This window comes from Haliotis rufescens, unplaced genomic scaffold (genome assembly GCF_023055435.1).
Source record: "Haliotis rufescens isolate VD_foot unplaced genomic scaffold, xgHalRufe1.0.p SCAF_4, whole genome shotgun sequence".
Lineage (NCBI taxonomy): Eukaryota > Metazoa > Mollusca > Gastropoda > Lepetellida > Haliotidae > Haliotis > Haliotis rufescens.
The window spans coordinates 3,870,337-3,897,131 of record NW_025964112.1 but is presented as its reverse complement, the minus strand read 5'-3'; the positions used below and the strand labels follow the sequence as shown (position 1 = coordinate 3,897,131).

General features: G+C 39.0%; 1 protein-coding gene across 1 annotated transcript; it reads right to left on the bottom strand.

The window, feature by feature from the left end:
* Positions 1 to 318: 318 nt before the first annotated feature.
* Positions 319 to 12,799, bottom strand: LOC124149880. Its single transcript, XM_048382392.1, has 4 exons — positions 12,766 to 12,799; positions 7,304 to 7,458; positions 2,149 to 2,288; positions 319 to 1,925 (listed from the first exon to the last, which is right to left on the bottom strand). The coding sequence occupies exons 2-4, from the start codon at positions 7,398 to 7,400 to the stop codon at positions 816 to 818; spliced, it is 1,347 nt and encodes a 448-aa protein (XP_048238349.1). The 5' UTR covers positions 7,401 to 7,458; positions 12,766 to 12,799; the 3' UTR covers positions 319 to 815.
* Positions 12,800 to 26,795: the final 13,996 nt, after the last annotated feature.

Below are 26,795 nucleotides of genomic sequence, written 5' to 3'. Positions count from 1 at the left end.
CTGTTACACTTGATGACACTTCCGACTCGTGTTTTTTTGTATTTTTATCCTTGGTAGCCATATTAAATTTCTCAAAATACGATATGGCCACAAGAGGTCCAAAATATTACTTGAGAATCAATAAAATAAAAATAACAAATAAATATATTTCCTTTATGATTCATTTTACAGAACGAAAATGAGCACCGACCCAAATAAGAAACATGGGCCTAATAAATACAACATTTGGTGTGCTACGTTATTAAAATTCTTGCATTCTATTGGAATTTGGCCCTGAGACTATTCTACTGTTAACTATTCTAAAAACGGTTGGTCAAAAATGTCCATAATGACGTATCAGAATTCACCTAATACCTGTTCACGGGAGGAATGATAGTATATCATAACAAAACAAAACAAAACTCTATGAGGCAAATTTAATTGAGCATGGCCATTCTCACTGTCTGACACTGAGTTTTCAAAGACCAAGAACATATATCGGTATCGTTCTCAGTTTTGATATCAGGCAGCTGTGTACTGTGAGCCTATCTTGAGGACATACTGATTATTTCATTGCAATTATAACCCATGCAGGGCAATGTGCTTATAAAAGTTCCAATATTCTAGCTAGTCACTAAAGCACAGTTACTTGTTGTGCAGTGTGTCATAATAAATATGACTGAGGGGTAACCTACACGGGTTCCGAAAATCTTTGATGCGGAGGTTCGTGTTATATGTGCTTATAACGTCGCAATAATATAAAGTCTCACTTTTACACAGCTCCGCCATACCGCTATAGGATGAAACAATCCCCGACACAGTTAACGCAGTGCCCGTTATAAACTCAACGACATTGCATCATAGTAGTCGAAAGAGTTTTTGTTCTTAGGTTTGGCTGAACCTTTCCCATCAAACAGATAAGATGGCCTGTCTTCATAATCAAACAGTATTAAGTCTCTGAGGTATTTCAGCCGCAGTTGTTCGAGGTCCTCCAAAGGAACCTGGCTGTAGGCTTGGAGCAGAGCTTCTTGTTTGTTAAATCTAGCCGCATGCGTTGATCGCCCATACGCTCGTAACATCAAATCCGTTATCACTGTCACATTTGCTTCTCGGCTCTCGTCCTGGTTTAAAGGGTAGTTGTCAAACTTATCAATCAACCCTCCTATCTGTAGGACACGCCACAAACGAAGATGTACCATGTGATCACTGATACATTTCAAAGACAGTTTCTTTAAAGCAAAAGCTCTTCTTACTTTAAAAATAATGTTATCTACGTTTTTTTCCTCTGCGAAATCCTTGAATGTGACACCTTTCTCAGATGCATTCGTTATGTTTAGAATGTACATGACGTCATGCTTAAATGTTTCGACTTTACCTATCACGTCATAATGAATATCGCATACGTCACATTGAGAAGACACAGGCTTTAAATGTTGATCGTAAGATTCAGGGTCCGATGCTATCAGATATTTCACAAGTTCCCCAAACTGTACATCATGACCACATTGAAATTTTGTATTTAACTTCGATTTTCGGACAATCTTTAATATTTTTCTGCCCATAGACCAATATCTACCGTTTGGACTTACCAATTTATCAATGTAAGTTGAGAATATCCTCTTGTAGGGATCTCGTGTGAAAATGATTTTCTGGGCCAATTTGATTCTTTTTGCAATTTCTGCATTATTTACGGAATTACTTATGTGATATGGCGACTTAGGGCCGTCTGGAATCTCAAATGGTGAAGTATGTTCACCGGTTTCCATCACATGAAACATTCTGAACCAGAATTTCGTCCCAACCTTTGGTACAGAACAATAAAGAACATTGATGTTCTTGTAATATGATACTCGTCTCATGGTGTCAGCCATTTCAAATCTCTTCAACACAGAGCACATCTGAGTCGCATGGTTCTGTCGCTGTTTCAGTAGCGTGTCATCAAATTCCTGGAAACGGAAACAAGTTTTAAAGTTTTAAGTAACGTAAGAGGTACACTAAAAGGTAACACAAACAACAACTTTCCATTAATCGATAAAACATAATCATGAAACACATGCTAATAAAACCTATTTCACAAAATTATCAAAACGGTCTTACATCCAGTGATAAAAAACATTCATAAAGGCTTATTATGATATTCTTGCATGTCATTGCATCCACAATACTAACTTGGAGTAGATCCATTTTATCTCCCAGCTGTTGATGCACCTGACGGATCGCTGCTTCAAAGAATGAGCCTTTCTTTGCAATGGTGTCGTTAATAATTACGCTCACGTGCAACCTGTCTGTCATCGGTTTTGCTTGATAATCTGCAAATCAAAACGCGTAGGGTAGGTACGTAGAAACATCATATCATAACATTGTATAGCAATTGGGTCTCTTTTGAGACATGCTTTTCATCATTTACAACCCGTGAGAAGCCTTCTGTCATCCGATTGTTCACACAACACTTTCTCGTCTGAAATAAGTTGTTTTTCCATGTACGTCGATTTATCCGAGTTTCCATTCAAGCGAATCTGGTTATTCTTACTTCTTTGTTATCATCTGCTGTTCGAACGACACATCAGGACACATTTCACAGGGCCATAAAAATACCACACATATACAAATATTATAATACATGATATTAGAAGATGAAACGCACATAAGACATGTAACATTAATCTCTTCCCTAAATGATGCAAACAAATATGTTGTCCTAACGTTTGAAACAAGAATCGTTCACAGGACATGTTCTGATACAAAACCTGTCCAAGAGACAATGTTTGGCTCCTTGCTTGTTGTAGCAGTTCCACCCCAACCCACTATACCTCACCTTAGTGACGGATTGCTAGTACCGATACAAAACGGTACATACTCGTTCACTTATTTAGTCCATGAGCCAGACCCCAAAACTTTATAAAGCGGTACCACCTGGGGTGGCAAAATCTCAGTATGATTTTTTGAAAGTCATATATCCATAGATGAAAAAACCTTTGAAAGCAATCCGGGACTCACAGCTTAGTGGTAGTAATCACCACATAAAGGGGGACCCCAGAGTCGAATCCACGGGACTAGATTTCAGGGTAGGGGAAACCAGAAAGTGGAATAACTTTACAAGCAATAGTCATATGGTGAAAATGTTGGTAATCTGACGCTCTACATGTTGGTATGTAATATAGGACCAATACAGTAAAAATATAGGTCACCAGAGGTCAAAAGGTCACAACATTTGACCTCTGCTTCAAATATTACCATCTGTCAGAAAATAAACTGCACACACCACTACAATGGGACTTTCTTAACCCAAATGGGCTAGGATTGAAGCCAAGAAGTACCCAAGTCCGTTAAAAGTCTGAAAAAGGTGAAATTTATAATCTTTTGTGGTATGGTAAAGAATGGTAATCCCATAGATGTTCAATTGGCGATAGATGGGGGACAGGGCTGGCCATGGAAGCAGATGACATTATTGTTCGCTAGGTACTGTGTTGAAACACGTGCCGTGTGCGCTCTTGCATTATCTTGCTGGAAGGTGTGCATATCCTGGTGCTGATGAAGGAATGGGATGACATGATTTGCCAATATGTTATTCCTGTAGTAAAGGGCATTAACTCTTCCACGACAAACATGGAGCTCTGTTCGATGGTTATGACTGAGGACGCCCCACACCATGACACTCCCTCCCGCCATCGATCTCTCTGTACAACGCAGTCATTGTGGTAACGTTCTCCACGTCAACGCCACACTCGCAGTCGACCGTCAGCATTCCGTAAATGAAAACGGGACTCATCAGAGAACAGCACACCATGCCACTGCCGCAATCTCAAATGACGATGCCTTTCGGCCCAACGCAGACGTTCATTTCGATGTCGATCAGTGAGTATGGGTCCAACATATGGACCTCGAGCACGTAGCCCAGCTGAGCGGAGACGTCGATGTACGGTGTCAGCGCTGATCAAACCCCGTCGGTCTTGTACGGTTGCTGCAGTCCTGGTAGCCGGAAGTGTACGATCACGAAGATGCCGACGAGCAATATGGCGATCCTGACGTGGTGTAGTTACACGACGTTCACCCGGACGTGGTCGATCTCTGGTGGTTCCTGTCTGCTGGTATCTGCTCAGTCGCCTGAGGACTGTTGAATGGTGGCATTGAAACCGTTGTGCAACGACTCTACTTGACGTACCAACTTGAAGCATGCCCAAGGCACTTTCACGTTCCTCTGCTGTTAATCTTTGCATTTTTTATGTCAGTACCCTTTACGTCTGCAGCAACAAGTGATGTGGCTTTTAAAAGTCTGTCTTTTATAACCCTATTTTGCATGCTTCCCGTGAAACAAAACACGTTTTCCATGATGCGCACGCAATTTGTTGCGTTTTGGCGTTGACGCTCACAAAAAATTTAGGAATGTGTTTTGACGAGCTGTTCTTCTTCATGCTTCGTCCAGAACGTCGTATATTACTCATTCAATTATATATTTTCATATGACATAAGCCCGGATAAAAATACATCCATTTTCATGGTGGTGTGTTTTCAATGCTGTTCAGTATATTACAAAATATGACCCTTTAAGTTAGAATAAGAAGGGACCTTTATTATGCAAAAGAAAAGACAAACTTAATGTTTTGTACTAAAGTTGAATTTTGAGACAATGACTGCTCGCTTTCAATGGCTTCCTCATAAGAACAAGAACAGGGATGTGAGCCAGAAGCATTATGTGAGCATAGAATCTTTTTTTCTATTGGAAAACACTTGCAAATATTTAACTCTACTTAACATAGGAAAGTTTAAATGATCAAATACACATTTTCCAAGTGACATTAACGGTACTAAACATTCTTAAAAAGGAATCCAAACAGTGTTGTCTGCTTTTCAAGAGACATAACTCTCATCTATCGTTTTTCAAAAGGGATCGATCAGTTAATGATTTTGAAGTCACTGCTGAAGGAGATTTCAATCGCTCTAGCTATACACTTAGCCTGGAAAGACGCCACAAGCCAAATCTAGTGCTGCGGCAGCTTCCACAGACTCTGTTTCGTGCGACCTTGACCAAACATATACTCAAATCGAAGGGTATCCATATGATACCTGATGAGAAAAGCAAACCTTCCGATTATCCTGACAAACATTGACTGAGCTAGTCAAAGAAAACCAGAAGTTGAAGGAACAGCTCCTAGCTGCCAAGCAAGACACTTCTCATTTTGATAAAATGATGATGAATGTATTTGTTATGCTTAGAGATGAAGTCAAGGGATAAGATGTTACAATGTCTTGGCCAACAGTATCAACAGAAATGAAAAATGCATCTGCCTACATTCCTGCATCATTAAACCTCTTCTCGAAAATGCTTTTAACTTGAAACACTAACACATCAATTCTTGTATCAGACCATATTCACAGACTCTATAGGGTAGAACATTGTGATGGCAAAATGTGTGTCAAGGTGAAACTCCAAAAACAAATCCTGCTGCCATATGCTGCGAAATTAGTCACTGGGTGTGTGGAACTAATTCGCATTCTGAACCGAATTGGACATGGCGTTTCATACTCCCAAATTGAAGAGATTGAAGAGATTGACACAGCACTCTGTCTTCATAAATTGTCACTGAGCGAAGAAAGTGTTACACTACCGGGATGCATACAACCAAATGTCCAAGTAACATTGGCGTTTGATAACATCGACTGACTTGAAGAGACACTTAGTTGAGGAGGGACATCACACTAAGTGAATGGAATCAACGTGCAGCAAAAGGTGAGTGGTCCACAGCATTTGAGGGATGTCCTGAATGAACCAACATAGAAGCATGGAACTATCAAGGTTGTCAAGTCGCAGCTTCCTATCTACAATGATTGTGTATGAGCTGGTCCGCCACCTCGTGATAACATTGAAGTAGATGACATGGAACTGAAACAGGAGGTGAACAAGAAAACCCTACTATGGATGATAACTCGGTTGCATTGTTCAGCAAACCAGACTGCGAGCAGGGGTTGAAGGGGTTCAATATTCATGTTCCACTCACTGTCCATGAGGTTTTTTGTCAGTCCCAGAAGATCAGAACGTCACTAGCCCTTGGGAGCATTGTTTTGGTTTGTTACAAAGCATTGTATGCAAAGGCAACTGAAAACATTTTGAAACAGAAGAAGCTATTCTCTGAATTGTCCTAGGTTAGGCGTATTTCACACAGTGTACACACTGTTAGGTGTGGTAGAAAAACTGGGACAGTGATGGAATTGGTTGCATGTAACTGTTTAAAGAAGGTCTTAGAGTATAATAAATAAATAAACACACCTTTTCAAATTACAGACATGTAGCATTCAGCAAGTTAAGGACGAGGTTGAATTTGAAGCGAGTGTTGTTGATGATGGTCCAGATGATCAGTAATCAACAGTGTACAATGTAGGCTCATATGTGACCACCCTTGTTTCGGTCTACAATAATGAAGACTTAAGTTTCTAACACTAATGTGGTAAAAATGTTTTTTGTGTCTAAATGTGTGATCGTATCAAATATTAATATTCATTATGCAACAGATAACTGCATTTTATGTTATTGCGGTTAGCATATCCAATTTGACACCTATTTGACCTTCAGTTTAATCTTGTGAGCCCAAAAAAACAGAACAATGTATCTTCAAAACAACTTCAGACTACATCTAGCACATGGCCTTTATAATTTGAGAGTTGAGAGTTATAAACTCATGTGAACTTATTTCAAGCAGCCAAACCTCATACAATTTTACATCTTTTTAGCGCATGATGACATTCGTTTTAAAATGTACCAACAACCGTGCTGTACCACACCATAAAAGACAATAAAGTTCCTTTTATCAGACTTAAAACAGACTTAGGTACTGCTTGGCTTCAAACATAGCCCATTTGGGTTAAGAAAATCCAATTGGTGTGGCATCTGCAATATATTTTCTGGTAGTTGATAATATTTTAAGCAAAGGTCAAATGTTGTGACCTTTTGACCTCTGGTGACCTACATTTTTACGGTATTTGTCCTATATTACATACCAACATGTAGAGCATCAGGTTACTAACATTTTCACCATATGACTATTGCTTGTTAAGTTATTCCACTTTCTGGTTTCCCCTAACCTGAAATCTAGTCCCGTGGATTCGACTCTGGGGTCCCCCTTTATGTGGTGATTACTACCACTAAGCTGTGAGTCCCGGATTGCTTTCAAAGTTTTTTTTCATCTTTGGATATATGACTTTCAAAAAATCATACTGAGATTTTGCCACCGCAGGTGGTACCAATATCTGGTCTGGCTCATGGACTAATTGTGGTGTTATTGCCGCATGTAGTTCTCATTTTCCTTTGCTTTTGTATTTCTTCACTTACCAATATTCCATGTAAAAAACATAAAACTTGCGGACAGAAAGACAGTCGCAAAAAGAAATGTAGCTCTGCACGACCGTCCATGTCGTATAGTAAACATGCTGCCACGAACAGTTCCAGATAGGGACAAAGGCTACCCAGTTATGCTTCAACAAACTCTGAAACAGAAAAAGTAAGTTTCCTCCTTGACAGTCTGCATATTTGTCTTGTCGTGTTTTAAGTATGTTCCGACTGAATTGTTTTAAATATATGAATTGTCAATGCAATATAATAACCAGTCTACATTATTTGGCGTAAAGGCAAAGTTGTGAAAATTATATGAATGGACCACTGAAAATCAGGTGTTCGCGAAAAGGGTAAGCATGTCTTGCCGTGACGGTAGCACCCGCCATTTACGCATTCTTTAAATGTTTGTGATGAATATTAGAGTTAACTGTCACACACGAATAGGATATGATTATTCATCATCGGGTTACGCGTGTATTTGTTTGTTGTTTAACTCCGCGTACAGCAATATTCATCAGGTTAAGCTTCGTGAAACATGATATTTTAAACTTAACATCCTTCTCTTTGTGTCGTTCAGTTAATGCCAAATCCGAAAATGAGAAAACGTAGAGAACAGAAATAAAATGTACATGATGTATATTACGTTAGGGGTTATACATTTAGTCCATCGCATAAACCTTTCTCTGTACAATGTTGATACAAAAAAAAACACTTCTGTACTATAGGTCATATGGCCTAAAATATTGAATAAACTTCTGTCTGTTAAAAAGTGTTGATGTGTAAATTGTTAAGTCTACATTGTCGACGATTAGATATAAAGGGATATTTGGAACCAGTTTTCCGAAAGGTGTAAACGTCCATAATGCCACTGTGCCTTTGACGTTGAAATTAAAAGATTTTCATTAGATCGTTCAATTGTTTACAGCCTTATAACAAGTAAATAAGACAAACCTAAAACATATTTGATAATTTATCAAATGTACATGTTCATGTACAATTATTTCCAAATTTTCAATGGCAATGTTAAAAATCAAATGTTATTCCTTATGACGCCCTTTTGAAGGCAATACTTCTTTACACCAGGAGTTCATTTTTTAAATTCAAGGTGTTTTATTTTTGTCTCATCATTTGTACATAGTGAGGCCAAAATCAGCGGAGCATGATACATTCAAACACATGTACAAACGTCATCCAAACGGGCTATTAGAGGCACTAAAATCCAGAATAATTCTGTGTAAAAAAACACACAATCGTGTTAAGTTTACTCTGTGAAGCAAGTACACTTACGCACATGCACATGTATATAACTTGCTTACACTAATAAATAAACATATACATTTATCCCCACATGGACATAAGGTATATGAGTATAAATACATAAGTTAGCGTAATATGCACCATGGAGAAGGAAAAGGTATAAGAATAACATATATGAAATAAATTATGCTTATTAGGAAAAAAATTATGAATAAAAGAATAGTTTTCTGTGGGGAAAATTTTACAGCCCATAGTACCTAATGAAGACCTCGGGTATTATCGTTAAGCAATATATTCAAATTAGTGGCGGAGCAATCACTGAATAAGATCGGAAGTTTACTGCGACGGATATCATTACACTGAAGTAGGAAATGGTTTTCATTTTACCCACACCATCTGAACAAAAATTACAAAAACGTTGGTTTGCAGGGACTGGTGGGTTACTGTATCGGCCCGTTTCAATCTCCAACTTGAGGGAGCCAGATCTCAAGGAAGCAAGGGCGGATCTCCTATGGCGTGGTAGTTGAGTGTAGGGTTGAGTGTATAATTCTGAGTATGATCTTCAGATAGTTGTTAAAATGTCAATTAAATCAGTAACAACACGTTTCACCAGTGCGAGCGATCACTTGTGAATTTTATATACGTTTATCTTCAGGCATGCACCATCAGACGGGCAGGTTCCATGTACAGTTTCAACTGAGGATCCAACCATCGCATATCACCCCACGCAGCCAGGTGTTACGTATTTCTTGACATATACGACATGCTCTGTTCTGAATAGCATATACATCCTGGTATTTACATATTCCATAGCAGTTTTCCAACACAGGTTGCACTACACTGTCATTCAGTCTTGTAAACACGTTAAAGTGCATATCACCACAAAAGAAGACATTACGGCCTAGGAAGCCCAGTGCTCTGGAGGCAGATTTGACCAGTTCCCTTGCTGCATGACGTTGTGTACGGTGGACATATAACCATAGCCCGGGGTAACGGTAGCTATATCTGCGCACGCTCTCTCCACTTGGACGTTTATTTCGCAAAATTAAAATGGATTTGCAAAACCATACTTTTGTTTATATTGTGACAATATTTATATTTATGAATATGTTTCTGTATATCTGCAGTAGTCTCCACATATGTATTGACATATACAGTTATATCTATAATCAGAAAATATATGTATTGGTAGACTCACTCAGGCAATGTACATATTGCCTGAGCCTTGACTACATATGCTAATATCACTCGTTAGAAAACTGTACAAATTCCTTGTAAGAATCACAAAAAGGCGTAGTTGTTAAACCAATCCATTCCAAGGATTTTGAGGCCAGGTCGACCTTGTCGACATGCAGTCAATGGCGATTGGCTCGTGCAAGTGGATACTGGTATGTCAGGACCAGACGTTGGCGTTCAGCTAATTTGCTTAGCACACCTCATATCTTAGCACACCTCAGATCTTAGCACACCTCAGATCTGCAGAGTGATAATGGTAGTGAATGTACTTGGTCTGTTATCATTGAGCTCTAGCTGCTATGGCCTGACCTTTTCTGGTGGAAACCTAAACATCACCAATCCAAGGTTCAGGTGAACGTTTAAACTGTGACGTAAAGGATATGCTCACTTTGAGGTTATGGGACAATGATTCAAAAGAATGGCTTATTGGACTTCGTTTTGTACACATCACTCTTTTATCAAACAATAACAATACAAAGCCTTGTTTGGTAATGCAGCCAAAGTTGGACTTCGTTCCAATTCCCTACCAACAGAACTTCTGGAGAGAATTGTGTCTGAAGACGCCCTTATTGCAGGATACTCTCCCACAAACCAGACAAGTGAAATCGCCACATCGTTGCAACTGGCATGTGAAAACGCCACAACACCAGAATCAGAAGAGCCCGAAGATGTTCCCAAGGCTCAGCTAAGGACCACTGAAATGAACATCCACATCTGATGGTCAACTTGCACAGGCTGAACGCATGGTCAAGCGTAGTCGTCTTGAACATGTTACTGTCAACCCTTGTGATAATGTAACAGTTCCCGCTTGTTGACCGTGGTAAAGGCGACCCTCGTAATGTCATGTAGGCAGAGACGACAATGACCTGTATCGGGTAGTTGTTCGTGCAGAACTCCTGAAGGGACACCACAGTAAAAACCAGTTGGGCCTGAGCAGTAAAGCACTGAGGACATGTGTAAGACGAAGAGGTGGAGCCCCGTCAGGCAGTGCAGAATGAGTCCAAGTGCGGTGGTCAGGGATTTGCCAAATGTAGATGTGAAGTAAGTGGCAAATAGTGTCAAACAAATAGATGCACACGTTACAAGGCCGGTTTAAGATGCAAAAGCAGATGCCACTGCAGTCTTACCTGTGCCAACAAAAACTGTTAAAATTTAGACTGATGGTATATTTGTTCACTTGTAACAGCTGCGAAACTTGTGCAAACAATGTCACTCAGTCATATATTTGTTAACAATAGAGTCTGTATGTTATGTTACTGAACTGCATGTTATGTCAATAACGATAAGTAACATAAACAATGGACTTTAGTATTCTTTTATGTCTGAAAAACCAATCACGTCATCGTGAAAACATTTTTAATTACTTACAAAAGTTACTTTGATCTTCGTAAGATCAAAATAGAACCAAATTAAAATGAGGAGATTTAATAAAGGAGTCTAATTCATTTCAGTCAATTTGTCTAAAATCCATTTACATTCTTCAGGCAATATGTATATTGACTGAAAATGTCCGTCAATATGTACATTGCCTAAGTGAACAAGTCAATATACATATTGCCTGATTATAGACATTGACTTTAACATATGTTACTGTATATATAATACCGTATTCGACGTAATAAGCGCCCAGGGCGCTGTCAAAATTAGGAATAGGGTTCTGTTATTAGAATATTATTTTGGTGAAAAAGAATAAGAGTTGAAAGATAAATTTCGTGGTTTATGCTGACAGCCTGAAATGTTTATGTACGACAGATATATTTTTCCAGAATTATATTGCCCATAATTAAGGGTGCATATAACACACGAGTGTGTCAGATACGCGAATAAATAAGTCTTGTGTACATTGATCAGTTAGAAGGGGTTCTAATTGGGATTGTCCACTTGCCAATATATTAGCAAATTTCGCCGTGGGCGCTTTGGAGCGGGGCGCTTATTACGTCGAATACGGTATCACTGGTAAAAGGTAGCATCATTGCGAAAATTAAGATTAGACAAAAGATCTCACATAGAAAAGGTCAGCCAGGTACAGGAGGAATGTACCGAAGAACAATGTGAAAAATTGCTCTGCTATATTTGACGGCCCAGCTTGCCACACTTCCAGAGAAACGTCCTATTTGGAGACGGGGCGATAAACACTCTTGGCCAGAAGGGGACAGGAGAACCTTAAATTGTTTGGGCAAAAACACGTTTGCCAGCTGCATGAGAAATTAATTTCACTATTCCTTTAAATGTCCTTTTTGGGACAATATAAAATTATTATAAAATGTGCAGATAATCGTGCATGATACCGAAACTTAGATACTCCTACTTAGAGATCAGTTCAAACATTCGATTATAGCTGCTATTTTTTAGATTTAAGGATACATATCCGGAAAAGGTAACGGATGGCAAACTTGCAGACCTGTTGAAACCCCATTCACCAAAAACTTAAGGAATTTAGCTTCTTATCCGACATCGAACTTAAAAACTGTTTTTCTCCTTAAAATATTCAAAGAAATCCAGTCGTATATTAAGAGAAAAGGCGATTTTGATTTTAAAGCTGTATGCTATGAAATATAAAAATGGCATCATTGTAAATTTTTACATGTTATAAAAAATATTATTGGTTAAAGCTGCCGTTTATAACTGCACTTGCTTAATTAACTGAACATAACGTGAATGTTGTATATTTATTATAATTCGAAATATAGTGCAAGTTATTACTCTTTATCTTTTTCAACATTATTCATTGTCTGATTATGTAAGTATGGCAGGAGAAGGCCAATGTAACCTTACCAAATCCTGAAATTGTGTAATGTGGACACGGAAAGATAAGTTTCTATTAAACTTCTCGGACAGTCTGATTTGATGCGAATTCAGATCAGAAGGCTATGAGCATAAACCGATGATAATGCCCTGTGAGATGTTACTCTGCAGCCCACAGAGCAAATAAGCAGACAATATGTAGGTTTTGATAAATGACTCACCGTGCTTACGCCGTTAATATTCCCCACCTCGTTCTCTGCAATCTGATTTTCGTTCAGTGCATGCAACGAATTATGAGCATACACGCTATTATCAGAATCGATGTCTTGTGTCACACCTGCCATTTGGCGAAGCAGGTGGACGTGCGGCTAGTGGTTCATTACAAACATTAATCTTAGGGACAAGGAACAGACAGGCAGACAGACAGTTTATTCAGTAATTTAGGCATCAAGGCCACAAGTACAATGCAGATTGGTTATTAACATTTATCACGTGATGTACATGATTAGATTTTAAATCAAGTTAAACATTCCTCATTATAAAGACATGTTTTTAAAATACAGAAATAGCATAGATCATGTCATGATTTTCAGAGTTTAGCAGATTTATAATAAACTGACGGTCTTTAAAAATACCTTGCAACATGGGGAGACTTATACACTATGTAATCTATACCTTAAATGGGAATACGTTTCACATATAAGTAAGACATGGTATTCATCCTCTATTTCTCCGGATGAACAGTTTGTACAAATAGTGTTCACAATATCACTGTCTTTGGACCTGCGACAAATATTTACATTCTTAGTTTACAATTATCTCTGATTCAACCTTTATCGTTTAAACAAGTTAAATATCTTTCATTTTGTAACAATGATTTTACTTTGCTATAATTGCTAAGATAAAGTAGTACCGAAATTCTTCGGTGACATTGCCAAAATATATCCTTTAGTCTTTGCTTAAATGAATATAAATATAACTGTGGATCTCCCACATCTTGGGAAATTAATACATATGAAAAGCCACTAACAAGTAATAGATTTCTCACTTCTGAAACCCATTTTTTTCCATGATCATCAAGTAACATTTTGTAATACTGATATGGGTATCTATCAGGCATCATTCTAAGTAACTTTATCCAATACTATATTACCCTTAATTGGCTGGCTACAAAAATATTACTTAAGCCTGTTTCACTAAGGATTGCCTTGTTTGAGGCAAACTTACAAACACTTAGAAAACATTTGAAATATGAAGTGTGAACTTTTTCAATTGCAGCGTAATACTTAGCACCCCATATTTCGTTGAAACGAGACAGTATCGTGGTTGCCTGACTATTGTATGCCTTCAGTAATGTCATGTAGGGTCATCTTGAGTTGGGGACACGCATGTCTGTCATATATACAAGTTTTGGGGGTTCAAACGAGGATCCGATCGACACAGTAGAGATGCTGTGCTGACAAGATGCCTGATTACACGCTTGTCAAGTTTGGTGTACTCATCCAAGCATGGACAAATGAAATATGATGCATCTATTGCTGCCACAATAACACTATAGTATCCGGGATGCAGCTGACGAGAACAATGTGTCAGTGTTCATCCGTGTCCAGCAAGGCAGAGTTGACAATGTGCAATATGTATCGTGCTGGCTTGGGTATTGGGGCGTACCGAGTATTGAGGTTATATGTTTAGACCTCATGTTGTACATGGTATTATCTTAATAAAAGGTCAACAAAAAAGTGTAATAGCTGAATGTTTGCCACATATTTCCAGATGTGTGTTTGTTTGCAAGACTATTTCCAGTATATTTGAACCCCGTTCAGACGTCCCAGCACTGACTTAAAGATATCGACAAACTCTGTTTCATAATCGAAATATGAAACGTCAGCGCCAGAGAATAATTTAAATATTTGTCCAAACAGATTCCTTTGTTATTGGGCGTAAAAGATTTCTTAAATTTTTATTACGTATGCTGCAAATAAGTGCAGATATTCTGATGCCACTTACGACAATCATAGTCGCCTCTCACATCAAGCATGGGTTGCTGAAGACTAATTCTAACCCGGACCCCCATGGGTGGCTTTCATTATAAGAATTCGAGTACCCCGATGCCTCGGATAGCTGAATAAGAGTGAGTGAGTATGGTTTTACGCCGCTTTTAGCAATATTCAAGCAATATCACGGCGGGGAACACCACAAATGGTCTTCACACATTGTACCCATGTCGGGAATCGAACCCGGGTCTTCGGCGTGACGAGCGAACGCTTTAACCACTAGGCTACCCGATCGCCCCAGCTGAATAAGAGGAATGAAGGGCCGTTCATACACCTGTTTACCCACTTGCAAGTAACACTATCAAGCTGCCATTGTGTATGTGTGATTTTACCCGAACCAACCACAATAGGTACATAGGTACAATGAGTGAAGCTCAATGAATAGTGTCCATTACAAAGTCTGGAACATGGTTGTTCTATAATGTCTGAGTGTGATCTGATGGTAATGGCCTTCCGTGAAGACTGCAAGAACACTATTGATGATGATACTGTTTCCTCATGACCCGTGGAAGTTGACAAGTTCTCACGACAAGCATGGGTTGCTGAAAATCTATTCTTACCCGGATCTTCGCGGGTCTACACTACCATTTGAACACGTTACATCACTATTAACTGTTTAATATTAATGACATAACATTTCTTTTTAAACTACCATTATGTTGAGATGTTGTAAAGATTCACGGAAACCCTCGAGCTACATAAGCAGAAAACAGAGTGATAAATTTCTGCCAATGCTTGAATGTATATGCCATTAGGGTACAATCATCTTCCAGAGGCAAGGGAGTTAACTAAGTTATTATCTTTAGAGTGAGTGAGTGAGTGAGTTTGGTTTTTCGCCGCTTTTAGCAATATTCCAGCAATATCACGGCGGGGGACACCAGAAATGGGCTATTATCTTTAGAAACTCACTTCTTAAAAGTACCCAGTGAGAATATAGGACATGGCGACGCTCAATTGGGCTTTAATGTGAACACGTGACTCAAGTAGAGGACATATTTGCCAGTAACCATAGAAACAACAGCCAAACTGCGTTCAATAACCCGGGAGGAAGATGTGTATCTCCAAGCACAGACTTTACGACTTGACAGATGCTTTAAGGTCTGCTTTTAAAATGTAAATGGACAAGCCACGTGTAAGTACCCCCACTGCATCCAGTCAGCCGGTCGGAGAGACTATGACACTACGAATTGTCATAAACACAACTTGTCATACACTGATAATATTCACATAGGTAGTAGGACTCTCGCCTCAAGACACAAAGGTATGCTGAATAGCCGAGACCATATGTGATACTGATATGTTATACCGGTGGGTATATGGCCCCTGTGAAGAGTCGCCATGTATGTGACTGATATGTATACACCGGTCGGTATATGGTCTGTGTGAAGCGTCGCCATGTATGTTACTGATATGTATACACCGTTAGGTATATGGTCTCTGTGAAGAGTCGCCATGTATGTGACTGATATGTATACACTGATCGGTATATGGTCTGTGTGAAGAGTCGCAATGTATGTGACTGATATGTATACACTGATCGGTATATGGTCTGTGTGAAGAGTGGGCATGTATGTGATTGAGATGTATACACCGGTGGGTATATTGTCTCTGTGAAGAGTTGCCATGTCCGTTGCTGATATGTATACACCGGTGGGTATGTGGTCTCTGTGAAGAGTCGCCATGTATGTGACTGATATGTATACACCGGTCGGTATATGGTCTGTGTGAAGAGTCGCCATGTATGTGACTGATATGTATACACCGGTCGGTATATGGTCTGTGTTAAGAGTCGCCATGTATGTTACTGATATGTATACACCGGTCGGTATATGGTCTCTGTGAAGAGTGGGCATGTATGTTACTGATATGTATACCCATATCGGTATATGGTCTGTGTGAAGAGTTGCCATGTATGTGACTGATATGTATACACCGGTCGGTATATGGTCTGTGTGAAGAGTCGCCATGTATGTGACTGATATGTATACACCGGTCGGTATATGGTCTGTGTTAAGAGTTGGCATGTATGTTACTGATATGTATACACCGGTCGGTATATGGTCTGTGTGAAGAGTGGGCATGTATGTTACTGATATGTATACACCGGTCGGTATATGGTCTCTGTGAAGAGTCGCCATGTCCGTTGCTGATATGTATACACCGGTCGTTATGTGGTCTCTGTGAAGAGTCGCCATATATGTTACTGATATGTATACCCATATCGGTATATGGTCTGTGTGAAGAGTCGCCATGTATGTGACTGATATGTATACACCGGTCGGTATATGGTCTGTGTGAAGAGTCGCCATGTATGTGACTGATATGTATACACCGGTCGGTATGTGGTCTCTGTGAAGAGTAGCCATGCCTGTTGCTGATATATATACACATATCGGTTTATGGTCTCTGTGAAGTGTCGCCATGTATGTGATCACAGTTCTGCTTTCTGTCTTTGTTATGATATCAGGGGTGTCATGACTACCACCTGAAAGTCTCGACTATACTCGGAACCCTTTATATTGAAAGTGTTAGGCAGAAATAACATAGAAAGTCATAGGCTAAAGCTCCACGTGGTCCCGCATTGTGCATTGACAACGTACAGATAGATCGAAAGGAAGCCTGAGGCTCTGGGTGATGGACAATTGTAAGGAGTGGAGTAAAGAGACAATGGTCACAACAGGCTCAAGTAAAATGTGATTAGCGATCGCGACATCAAGAGCGATAAAGTTTTAAGGTTGTTCATTTCTGTTTGTTTGTTTGTTTGTTTGTTTGTTTGTTGTTTAACGCCGCGCTCAGCAATATTCCAGCTCTATGACGGCGGTCTGTAAATAATCGAGCCTGGACCAGACAATCCAGTGATTGACATCATGAGCATCAATCCACGCAATTGGGATACGATGACATGCATCAGCAAAGTCAGCGAGCCTGACCACCCGATCCCGTTAATGGTCTCTTATGACAAGCATAGTCGCCTTTTTCGGCAAGCATGGGTTGCTGAAGACCTATTCCCTCCCGACCCTTCCCGGTCGTTCATTTCTGAATAATTTAATATAAGATATGGATGGCTATGTCCAATCTTAGCCGAAAGATAGTATTTTTCTTGGGCTATAAATAAATCGTTGAAAACATTGCACTAACAGACAGGATATATATTTTGGTGGTGGTTTCGTTCAGGAGGCAATACCTTTGAATAACCACATAGTCAGGAATCCATGCCTTATGTCCCAGAGAATACTCTCCGACGACGTCTATGGTAAACAGCGAACAACCCGCTCTCGTCTGTCTCACCTTTGTAAAATGTATGTCGTGTCACGGTCTAATGCTGTCAACCAGTGAACATTGCCCCATTGCATGTACACCACCTGCCACGAAGTCTCACAAAGGTCATGGGAATAAATTCATGACAGCGAAAAGCTTGAATCTACAGAGCGTTTCTCCATCTGCAGATAGGATGATGCCTCTAAGCGTATGCGTTGCACCTGTCGATGGGAAGAAGGGTATCGGTCTGAAGGACAAACTACCTGGGCCACATATTAAGTAAGTCACCTACAACCGACATGCACACAGTTCAACCATGTATATGATCAGGTCTTATATTGAGTTCGTATTTGAACAATGGAAGAGGCGCATACAGTGGTTGTGATCACGATAAAACATGCTGTTAAGACAAATAAGGGGCTGATAACTTTCGGAGTAGTCACTCTTTTCTATTAAATGTGCATGTATTTGGTAGATGAGAAAACTATATGTGTCCTTTGTGTACTGCCCTTGGCCTGAATGTAGTGCCATAGAACGAGTATGGTGATGCCAGTTGATGTTGACCTTCATGTTGACCTGCTGACCTGATGAAGAAATAAGTATATACCCCTGAACGTTGTGTTCCTCATAACAAATAAGTTAAAATCCATAAATTCTCTTTCTTATGTCTATAATTTCTAAATGCATTTCAGAGTGAGTGAGTGAGTATGGTTTTACGCCGCTTTTAGCAATATTCCAGCAATATCACGGCGGGGGACACAGGAAAGGGCTTCACACATTGTACCCACGTCGGGAATCGAACCCGGGTCTTTGGCGTGACGAGCGAACGCTTTAACCTCCAGGCTACCTGACCGCCCCTGCAATTCAGTGGCTTAATATCGACTATTGGTTGAAAACTGAACAAGACAATAAAGTATTCAATATCCCCCGCCATTCAACTATGTGTATACATCGAACAGTGTGTATGTCGTATACTAGTATCTGATTATACATAGACAGGTCAGTGAGTACAACTGACATTAGATAGATGACTAAACCGCAAACAGAAACCCTCGGGTGAACCTCAGTTCAACTTGTTAACGCCAAAATCTAAAAATACACGCCTCCATTGCAAAACACACCAAAGAAATGAGAAATATTTTATGAGTTATGCTCTTGAAACGACCCCCACCTTCGTGAATTCCCACTTGTTGTCATGGAAACGCAAAAAAATAATAAAACGTCCCGAGTGCAGTGTATGTATGCCTGATGTGTATACCAAGTTGCATGAAGAAATATTGCATGATTTATGAGTTATGCTCCTGAATGAAACGTGAGGGACGGACCACGTTACTTCATTTGATCGGGGAATAGTGAAAAACATTAAAGTGAATATGTGTGGAAATTTAAGTACTTTAGCATACAGAAAATATGTGTACATATTATTTTTGCAAAAATTAAGTTCAGTTCTTACACCCAAACAGAAACGGCCCTTATTTTTCAGGCAACTAAATTGTATATAACACAACAATTACAACTCACTTTTTGTCACCCATGTTTCCTGGTATAACACCTGTGTATTTGTCGTCATTCACTTCATACTAAGTTAATGAATTTATTACACGTATAATAAGTGGTAGTACAACGCAGATTACCTGACAAATGCCTATCTTTCCTTATTAATTCCAAGACATCAATGTGGCGATACGCTCTTGTACCTTCAATAAAAAGCGACAGATTCGTAACATGCAATACAAATTTAATAAAGTTTTGGAATGTAATGTTGGCCAGTTACATTTCTCAGAAAATCAGAAAAGTATACTGTCGCTTGTATAAGCGATGAAAGACTATAGGAATGATACACCAAGATAAGCATTCAGCAGATATACATATTTATCATATATACTGACGGAAACGAATAAGGGAACAATGACAAATATAGGGAAATAAGCTGTCAGTACAATTGTAATAGCGTTCATAGAAATTAATTAAACATATGTCAGAATCAAATGCTGAGATGTGTTTGTGTGCATTGTTTCCAACCTGTATTTGGCAGAAAAGGCTGGGAACACACGACAGCATACCATTTTACTGTGTCTAAAACTAATTGCTCCCTCATTACTCTCCATCAGCATATTAACAATGGTTTGCTAAATATATCTACAAAATATAAAATATATTTTACTTGTGAACAACTAGTTGACGGAGTGAAGCAACGACTTTCTGTATGTTCCCTCAGCCTCTCCTACACATACATGTAATGTGCAGACGTGTTAAGCAGAGGTTGATCAATGATAGCGTACAGCATGTGACAACATGTACAGATGGCTCTATCGACATATTTGTTTTGTCACAAAACTGATTGCTTGAGTATACTTGAAATGTCACCTTAGCTTTGTACAGCTGTCACTGCGCGTCATGCGAGTCGTAATATAAAGTTTGATTGTATATTTATTTTACGTAATCTAATCGATAGCAATTATGTGGTGAGGAAGATCATCCATGGGTATTTATAGATGTGTTGTTTTATATATTTTATGGATGTATTTACATTTTGACTCGTCTGAATATAGTTTACAATTAAATATTCACTTATAAGTTTGGAATGAAGGCAATCGTGCTTCCAAGTAATTGTAAAACGGGAAAAGGTGGCAGCGGTGTACGTTTCAACGATACGTATGACGGTTGATATTTGTCATTTCACTATCTGGAAGCATAGATATCCTCAAACAAGCTGCATGACTTGTGATAACAGTGTTGAATAAGTAAGAAATGGTCGTTGTTTATCGTACAATAAAACACTGCAGGGAGAATAAACCATGAATATACATACATATTGTACAGCCTGTTGTGGATGTTAATAAAATGTATAAACTTTAAACATATTTACCCGTATATAAATAATGATGACTCCTTGAATATAATCCGACCTTGGCAATGTCGGACAAGTCCATTTTGTGAACAGGGGTTTTCGTTTGGTATTTCCCAATATTCTCGCAATTGTCATGTCGATTATCTGTACCTTTCTCCCCAATATTTGAATGGGATCGTTCGACCGCAGCGTTCTTCTTCATTGCCCGGCTCTATCTGTGGTGTTGGTTCGCAGTATGATGAGCTGTAAGAGCATGTTCCCTTTATGTTGGGTTGTCTGATGATGAGTGTATTATGATGAGCTGTCAAATAATGATCGAATTATGATGAGGTGTCAGATGATGAGTGTATTATGATGAGCTGTCAAATCATGATTGAATTATGTTGTGTTGTCAGATGATGAGTGCATTGTGATGAGTTGATGAAATATATTATGATGACACTTTAACACTCTTTGACTGTGACTTTTTGGGAAGGGAATGAGGAGTGAGTGGGTCAATTATTTACTTTGCCTATTTTGTGTCTTGTCTTCGGATGAAAACTAGAATTTCGAGAAAAGGATTATATATAATGTGTTGAATGAAGAGATGTCATATCGTGAGTGTATTACGGTGAGAAGTCCGTACATCAGACCATGTATGCATAAACTGATGAGCTGAAAAGATGGGTTCGTATTCTGAAACTGAAAATTCCGTTCATAATTTCAAATATCTGTAAGACTATGTTCCTAATACAATACGTTGAGGCAGATCATCAGCTGTAATTGAGTAGGGTGAGCACATACCATAACGAATAAGGTTGATGTACGGCTGTGTTTGTTACAATGGGGATGATCTGTAGGATGAAGTATGTCAACAGATGGACCAGAATCGCCAGCAGACACATCCATGACGAGTCGACATCTTCACGTTAATGAGGTACATGACGGTGTTTCATTCCGTACCAACTGAACTGTGTGAACAACTTTGTTCATTCCTTTGTTCATCTAGTTTAACTAGTGTGTTTCCGGAGCAGACAAAGGTGCCCTAGTACACAATGCATGTGTAAGGGACATGCCACATAATACTGAGATATTTGTTTGAGACAGAAACGGTCAGTTAGCGCCACAAAAAGCTAAACTAGTCAGCGACAACAACAACCATCATCTTCATCATCATCTTCATCATCATCATCATAACAACAACAACAACAACAACAACAACAACAACAACAATAATAACAACAACGCGCTCAAACTCCACAGCGTAGTCATGGCGTCATCACAAAACGAAAAAGAAATAATGGGATGTTGAAGTAAAGTTTTGAAAGATATGTCTTTAACTGTGCTTTGAATTGTGCCAAAGATTCAGCAAATCTCGAAAAGGAAAAGAATTCCACTTCGTAGCTGCTTCTACTCCGAAAAAGCGATATCCAAAAGTATTTGACTATAAATATAAACCTGATGGCCACAGTGACGACATGGGATGGGAAGTAGTTGAATGTGTGACATCAACCGCAGGTCAATTCCTGGTTGTACTCAGTCTTAGTTTGTGTCAACTTACACCACACGTACTTTTTACTATCGATGTATTAATCTATATTGCCCAATAAAACGTGATAAATCTCCGGTGCTCCTAAATTTATTCCCAATCACTCGGTAAAGGAGCAGAGCCGAATTGTACCGATTCCGGATAATAATAGTAATCTGGGTCATCCATGTTATATAGCCCCATTAATAAAACATAATTAGGAGAAAGTCTACATTTTATTAAAAGTAAAAGTTCTACCACTGACAAACAAATGTAACTACAAGGTATATTTCAGATGAGGAAATAGAATTATCTAAAATTGGCAATAGAGGGCATCCAAACGTCCGATGAAAAGGTTTTACTGAAGCGCTGCCATGACAGCATGATGACTGCACTGGGAAACAGAAGCGAGGAGACCAAGGTGAGGAGCCAATGTATCTTGCATGCTTCAGTTTCCACTTGTGCTGCCTTGTTTCCCCCGCTAACGCCCAGGCTGATACGTGACCCGCGGTTCGTGTGTTATTCAACTGTGTATGGTGTGTAGGGGCATCAGTGTACATATTTGCTTTCCTCAAACCGACCGTATTTCCCACGGTTTCTTGATTTCTTCCGACCAACTGGAAACCCCCAAACAAAATCACAAAAGTGATGGAAAAGAAAACAATAAGATAGAGATATTAAGATTGCATGCTGGGTAATGTAGGCGAGTCGCCGTGTGTACTGAGATCCCGAGATGGGTATATGTATAGAGCATTATCGTGCGAAAATAGGCACCTTTTCGCAACCAAATAAGTCCATACGCCCTATGCATGGTATTTCGCTCAGATGAAAGTCTGTTTCGATGACTCTGAGGCTTGTTTTGATGTTGTTTACACTACTGACTGTATGTGGTGACGTGGAAGCTAATCCCGGTCCGGACACCCGACAATCAACGCTCTCACAGAAAGATATAGGTGCTGTCGGCATTTCAAAGACAAAATATACAAACGATGATATCATGCAAGCTCTGTTAGACTTAAAAACTGATATTAAAACAGTGAACGAGCGTGTAACAACAATGGACATGAAAGTCGACAAAATGGCGGCTGAGGTATGCGAACAACGAGACGTATCGCTCAGCTTCGTGGTGATATAAAGTATTCCAACAACAGATCAGTGCGATGAGAGACCGGCTTTATGACTTCGAATCTCGATCAAGGAGGAATAACCTTCTGTTCCATGGACTTCAGGAAGATAAGAACGAAACTTGGGAAACTTCGGAGCGCAAAGTTCGAGAATTCATGAAGGAAAAATTTGATATCACTGAAGCAGACGATATACTTAATACAAGAGCTCATCGATTACGCAATGGGAAGCAAAACCCCCCTATTATTGCAAATCTCGTCATTACAAATACGAGGAACAACATTCTATATGCGGCTAAAAGGAAATTCAAAGGTCGACAAAACCCACAGTACAGAATCACAGAGGACCTAACACAGCGTCTACGCGAAGCCAGACGGTCCTTAGCTCCATTATATTCTGAAGCTCTAAAAGCCGGATAAAAACCGAAAATTAGACACGACAAACTCATGGTTGATGGAAAAGTGTTTGTATACGACAGTGTGAAGAACATGAATGTATGCACGACCAATGGAAACCAGATATCAACAAACATCATAAGCACACAGTCTACCCAACACCACATACACGCCCCTATGTTTACGTCGGAATCTGGACCCGGAAATGGAAGGGAGAGCACTCCGGACAGAGGTCCGCGATCGACAACGTGGAGATGAGGAGAAGGCCAAGGCACAAGTTGTAGTATTCTCAGTTGGAATATTGATGGATTGTACAAATACGTGAGTTCTTCATATAGTGATTTTAAACAGTTCTGCAGTAGATACGACATTATTAGTTTCTGTGGGTCGTTTGTTAAGCAGGAAGATGACTTTGGCGTTCTATTGTCCGATTTTCAATCATTTAACTTTTGTCGACCTAAACATAAACAACGTGGCCGTTACAGTGGTGGTGTAACCGTATTGGTGAAAGATAATTTCATCAAGAACAATCTTATTCGTCGAATATGTCATTCATTTATCGATTGTGTTGTGCTGCACTTTCAAACAAGTTATTTTGGATTACAAAAAGATTCAGTTTTGATATTTGTTTATATCTCGCCGGAAAACTCACCAGTTTATAATGAGGCTAACATTGATCCCATAAGTCGTCTTGAGGGATATATTGAGACAATCATGAATATCTATAACAATCATTACCTATTACTTGCTGGAGATTTCAATGCAAGCTAAGGGATGCGTACATTTCTGGATTATATCCCATCTGATGATCTCAACTTCATTCATGAGAACAGTGAAGACTATCCAGCTGATGGGTTCGATATTCCCCGTAAAACAAAGGATAACATTCGATACAACAGTTATGGTACCAAACTAGCAGAATTATGTTGCACCCATGACGTTCATGTACTAAACGGGCGGCTTTTTGATGATATGGATGGGAACGTTACTTGTATCACTCACAATGGTGCCAGTGTGGTGGACTATTTTCTGGCAAGTACAGATTTATTTCCACATTTTAGCTCCTTTGGTGTTAATGAGAGAGATGAATCTAATCACTTCCCTCTTTACGGAACTACTGACTTTCCACTTAATTACTCCGAGGAATCCAACAGCAACCCCAATGTTTTTAATAATAGTCATATTGGTAACGAAGCCTATCAAGATTCAGCTCAGCAAGAAAGATGGACCAAGTATACATAGTGCCCATATAACAGTAAATCATTTATGGTGAATTTCCAAGATCTCTTTTTAACATATGACAGTATATACAAACAGATTGAAGACAATGTGGAAGACAGTGTAGATACTTTAACAGACCTTTACCATAGTGCTGCAGAAGAGTTTAAAAAAGTGTACAAAGGTAGTAAGTTAACTGACATATCACCACAGCCACCTTGGTGGGATGATCAGCTGGAAGTATTAAAACAAAAGAAATATACAGCTCTTTGGCTCTATAGGAAATATGGACAGGATATTGCTATATATATAGAATGTAAAAGGAAATTTACAGAAACATTTTATTTGAAAAAGGAAGATTATTGCCGTAAACAGAGGGAAATTCTCAGTGCATCCAGACATGATTCAAAATCTTTTTGGAAAGTGTTAAAATCCTGCAGAGTAAATCATAAGAATCCTTCCAACATAACAGCAGAACAGTAGTTTGAACATTTTAATAACCTGTTGAACTGTAATTCTGACTGTAGCTATGATTACAGTGACCCAATATGGGAATACACAGATGCAGATGACAGTGACTATTTATGTGAATTAAATTACCCGTTTACACAAGAGGAAATTAATGCAAGTTTGAAATTGGTTAAAACAAGCAAATCTCCTGGCCCAGATGGCATAGTTAACGAATTCTTTAAAGCAACTAAGAACTATATCTCACCATTATTAACAAAACTATTCAATAATACTTTATGACAGTGGTATATTTCCTAGTAGCTGGGGCAAGAGTATTATTTGTCCCCTACACAAATCAGGCAGCTTCTCAGACCCAAACAATGACAGAGGCATTTCCTTGATAAATTCATTGTGTAAAGTTCTTACAACAGTAGTTAACAAAAGACTTCAACATTGGTGTGATAACAACAATATTATATCTGAATTTCAAGCTGGCTTCAGAAAAAAATATTCCACTATTGACCAGATATTTACCCTACAAGCTATGGTCAACAAATATTTATCAAAGAGAAATGGAAGGTTTTATTGTCTTTTTGTAGACTTTTCAACATTTCATGTCGGATTTTAAACGAAGATTTTACGACTGCCTCACTCAATTTGGCACTTTTCCCTGACATCATCAACGAAATTACTACTCACAGTTCAAGTCATTACTAAATGTGGAATAATATATTACTTGTGATATGTCTTCTTACCAACGTAGACTTATAGCCATGTTCCGGTGTAATAATTACAGACTTGCTGTTGAATTGGGGCGTCACAACAACATCCCATATAATGAACGTGTCTGCACTTTCTGTTTTTCGAAGGGACATAACCATGTTATAGATGAATTCCATGTTCTTATGATTTGTGACCAGTATTCTAGAGCAAGAAGAAACTCTTTTCCCAAGCGTCTCGTTACCCCTCCCTCTATTGAGAATTTTATAAGACTTATGTCAGCTGAAAACGAACAAATTACAAAAAGCTTAGGTAAATTTCTCTCCCAAGTCATGAACATTCGAACGGAAACACAGTGTTGAACGGTAAATCATTATTAAATCTACTTAGCATGCAAATATATATACAGTATATTTCCATTGTATTATGGGCCGGTGGCCTGAATTACCGAATAAATTTGTCTGTCTGTTTGTATATTAATGTGAAATAACGAGTCCTGCACCATGGTGTGCATTAGCTATAACGGTTTCTTTTACTCTTTTTCCGGCCTACACATTTCTCATGTCTGATGACCAGGTTAAACGTTAAACATTGCATGCATTGATGTCGTCAAGACTGTATTGTTTTACAGTGTCTTGACTTAAGTCACTTCTAGAACTGAACGAAGACACTG

Excerpts from the sequence above, each read along its gene's own strand:
- LOC124149880 (XM_048382392.1), bottom strand. The coding sequence starts at position 7,400 with ATGTTTACTATACGACATGGACGGTCGTGCAGAGCTACATTTCTTTTT. Across the intron at positions 2,289-7,303 it reads GTTTTTTACATGGAATATTG|ATTATCAAGCAAAACCGATG; the intron begins GTAAGTGAAGAA and ends TTTGATTTGCAG. Across the intron at positions 1,926-2,148 it reads ATAAAATGGATCTACTCCAA|GAATTTGATGACACGCTACT; the intron begins GTTAGTATTGTG and ends TTCCGTTTCCAG.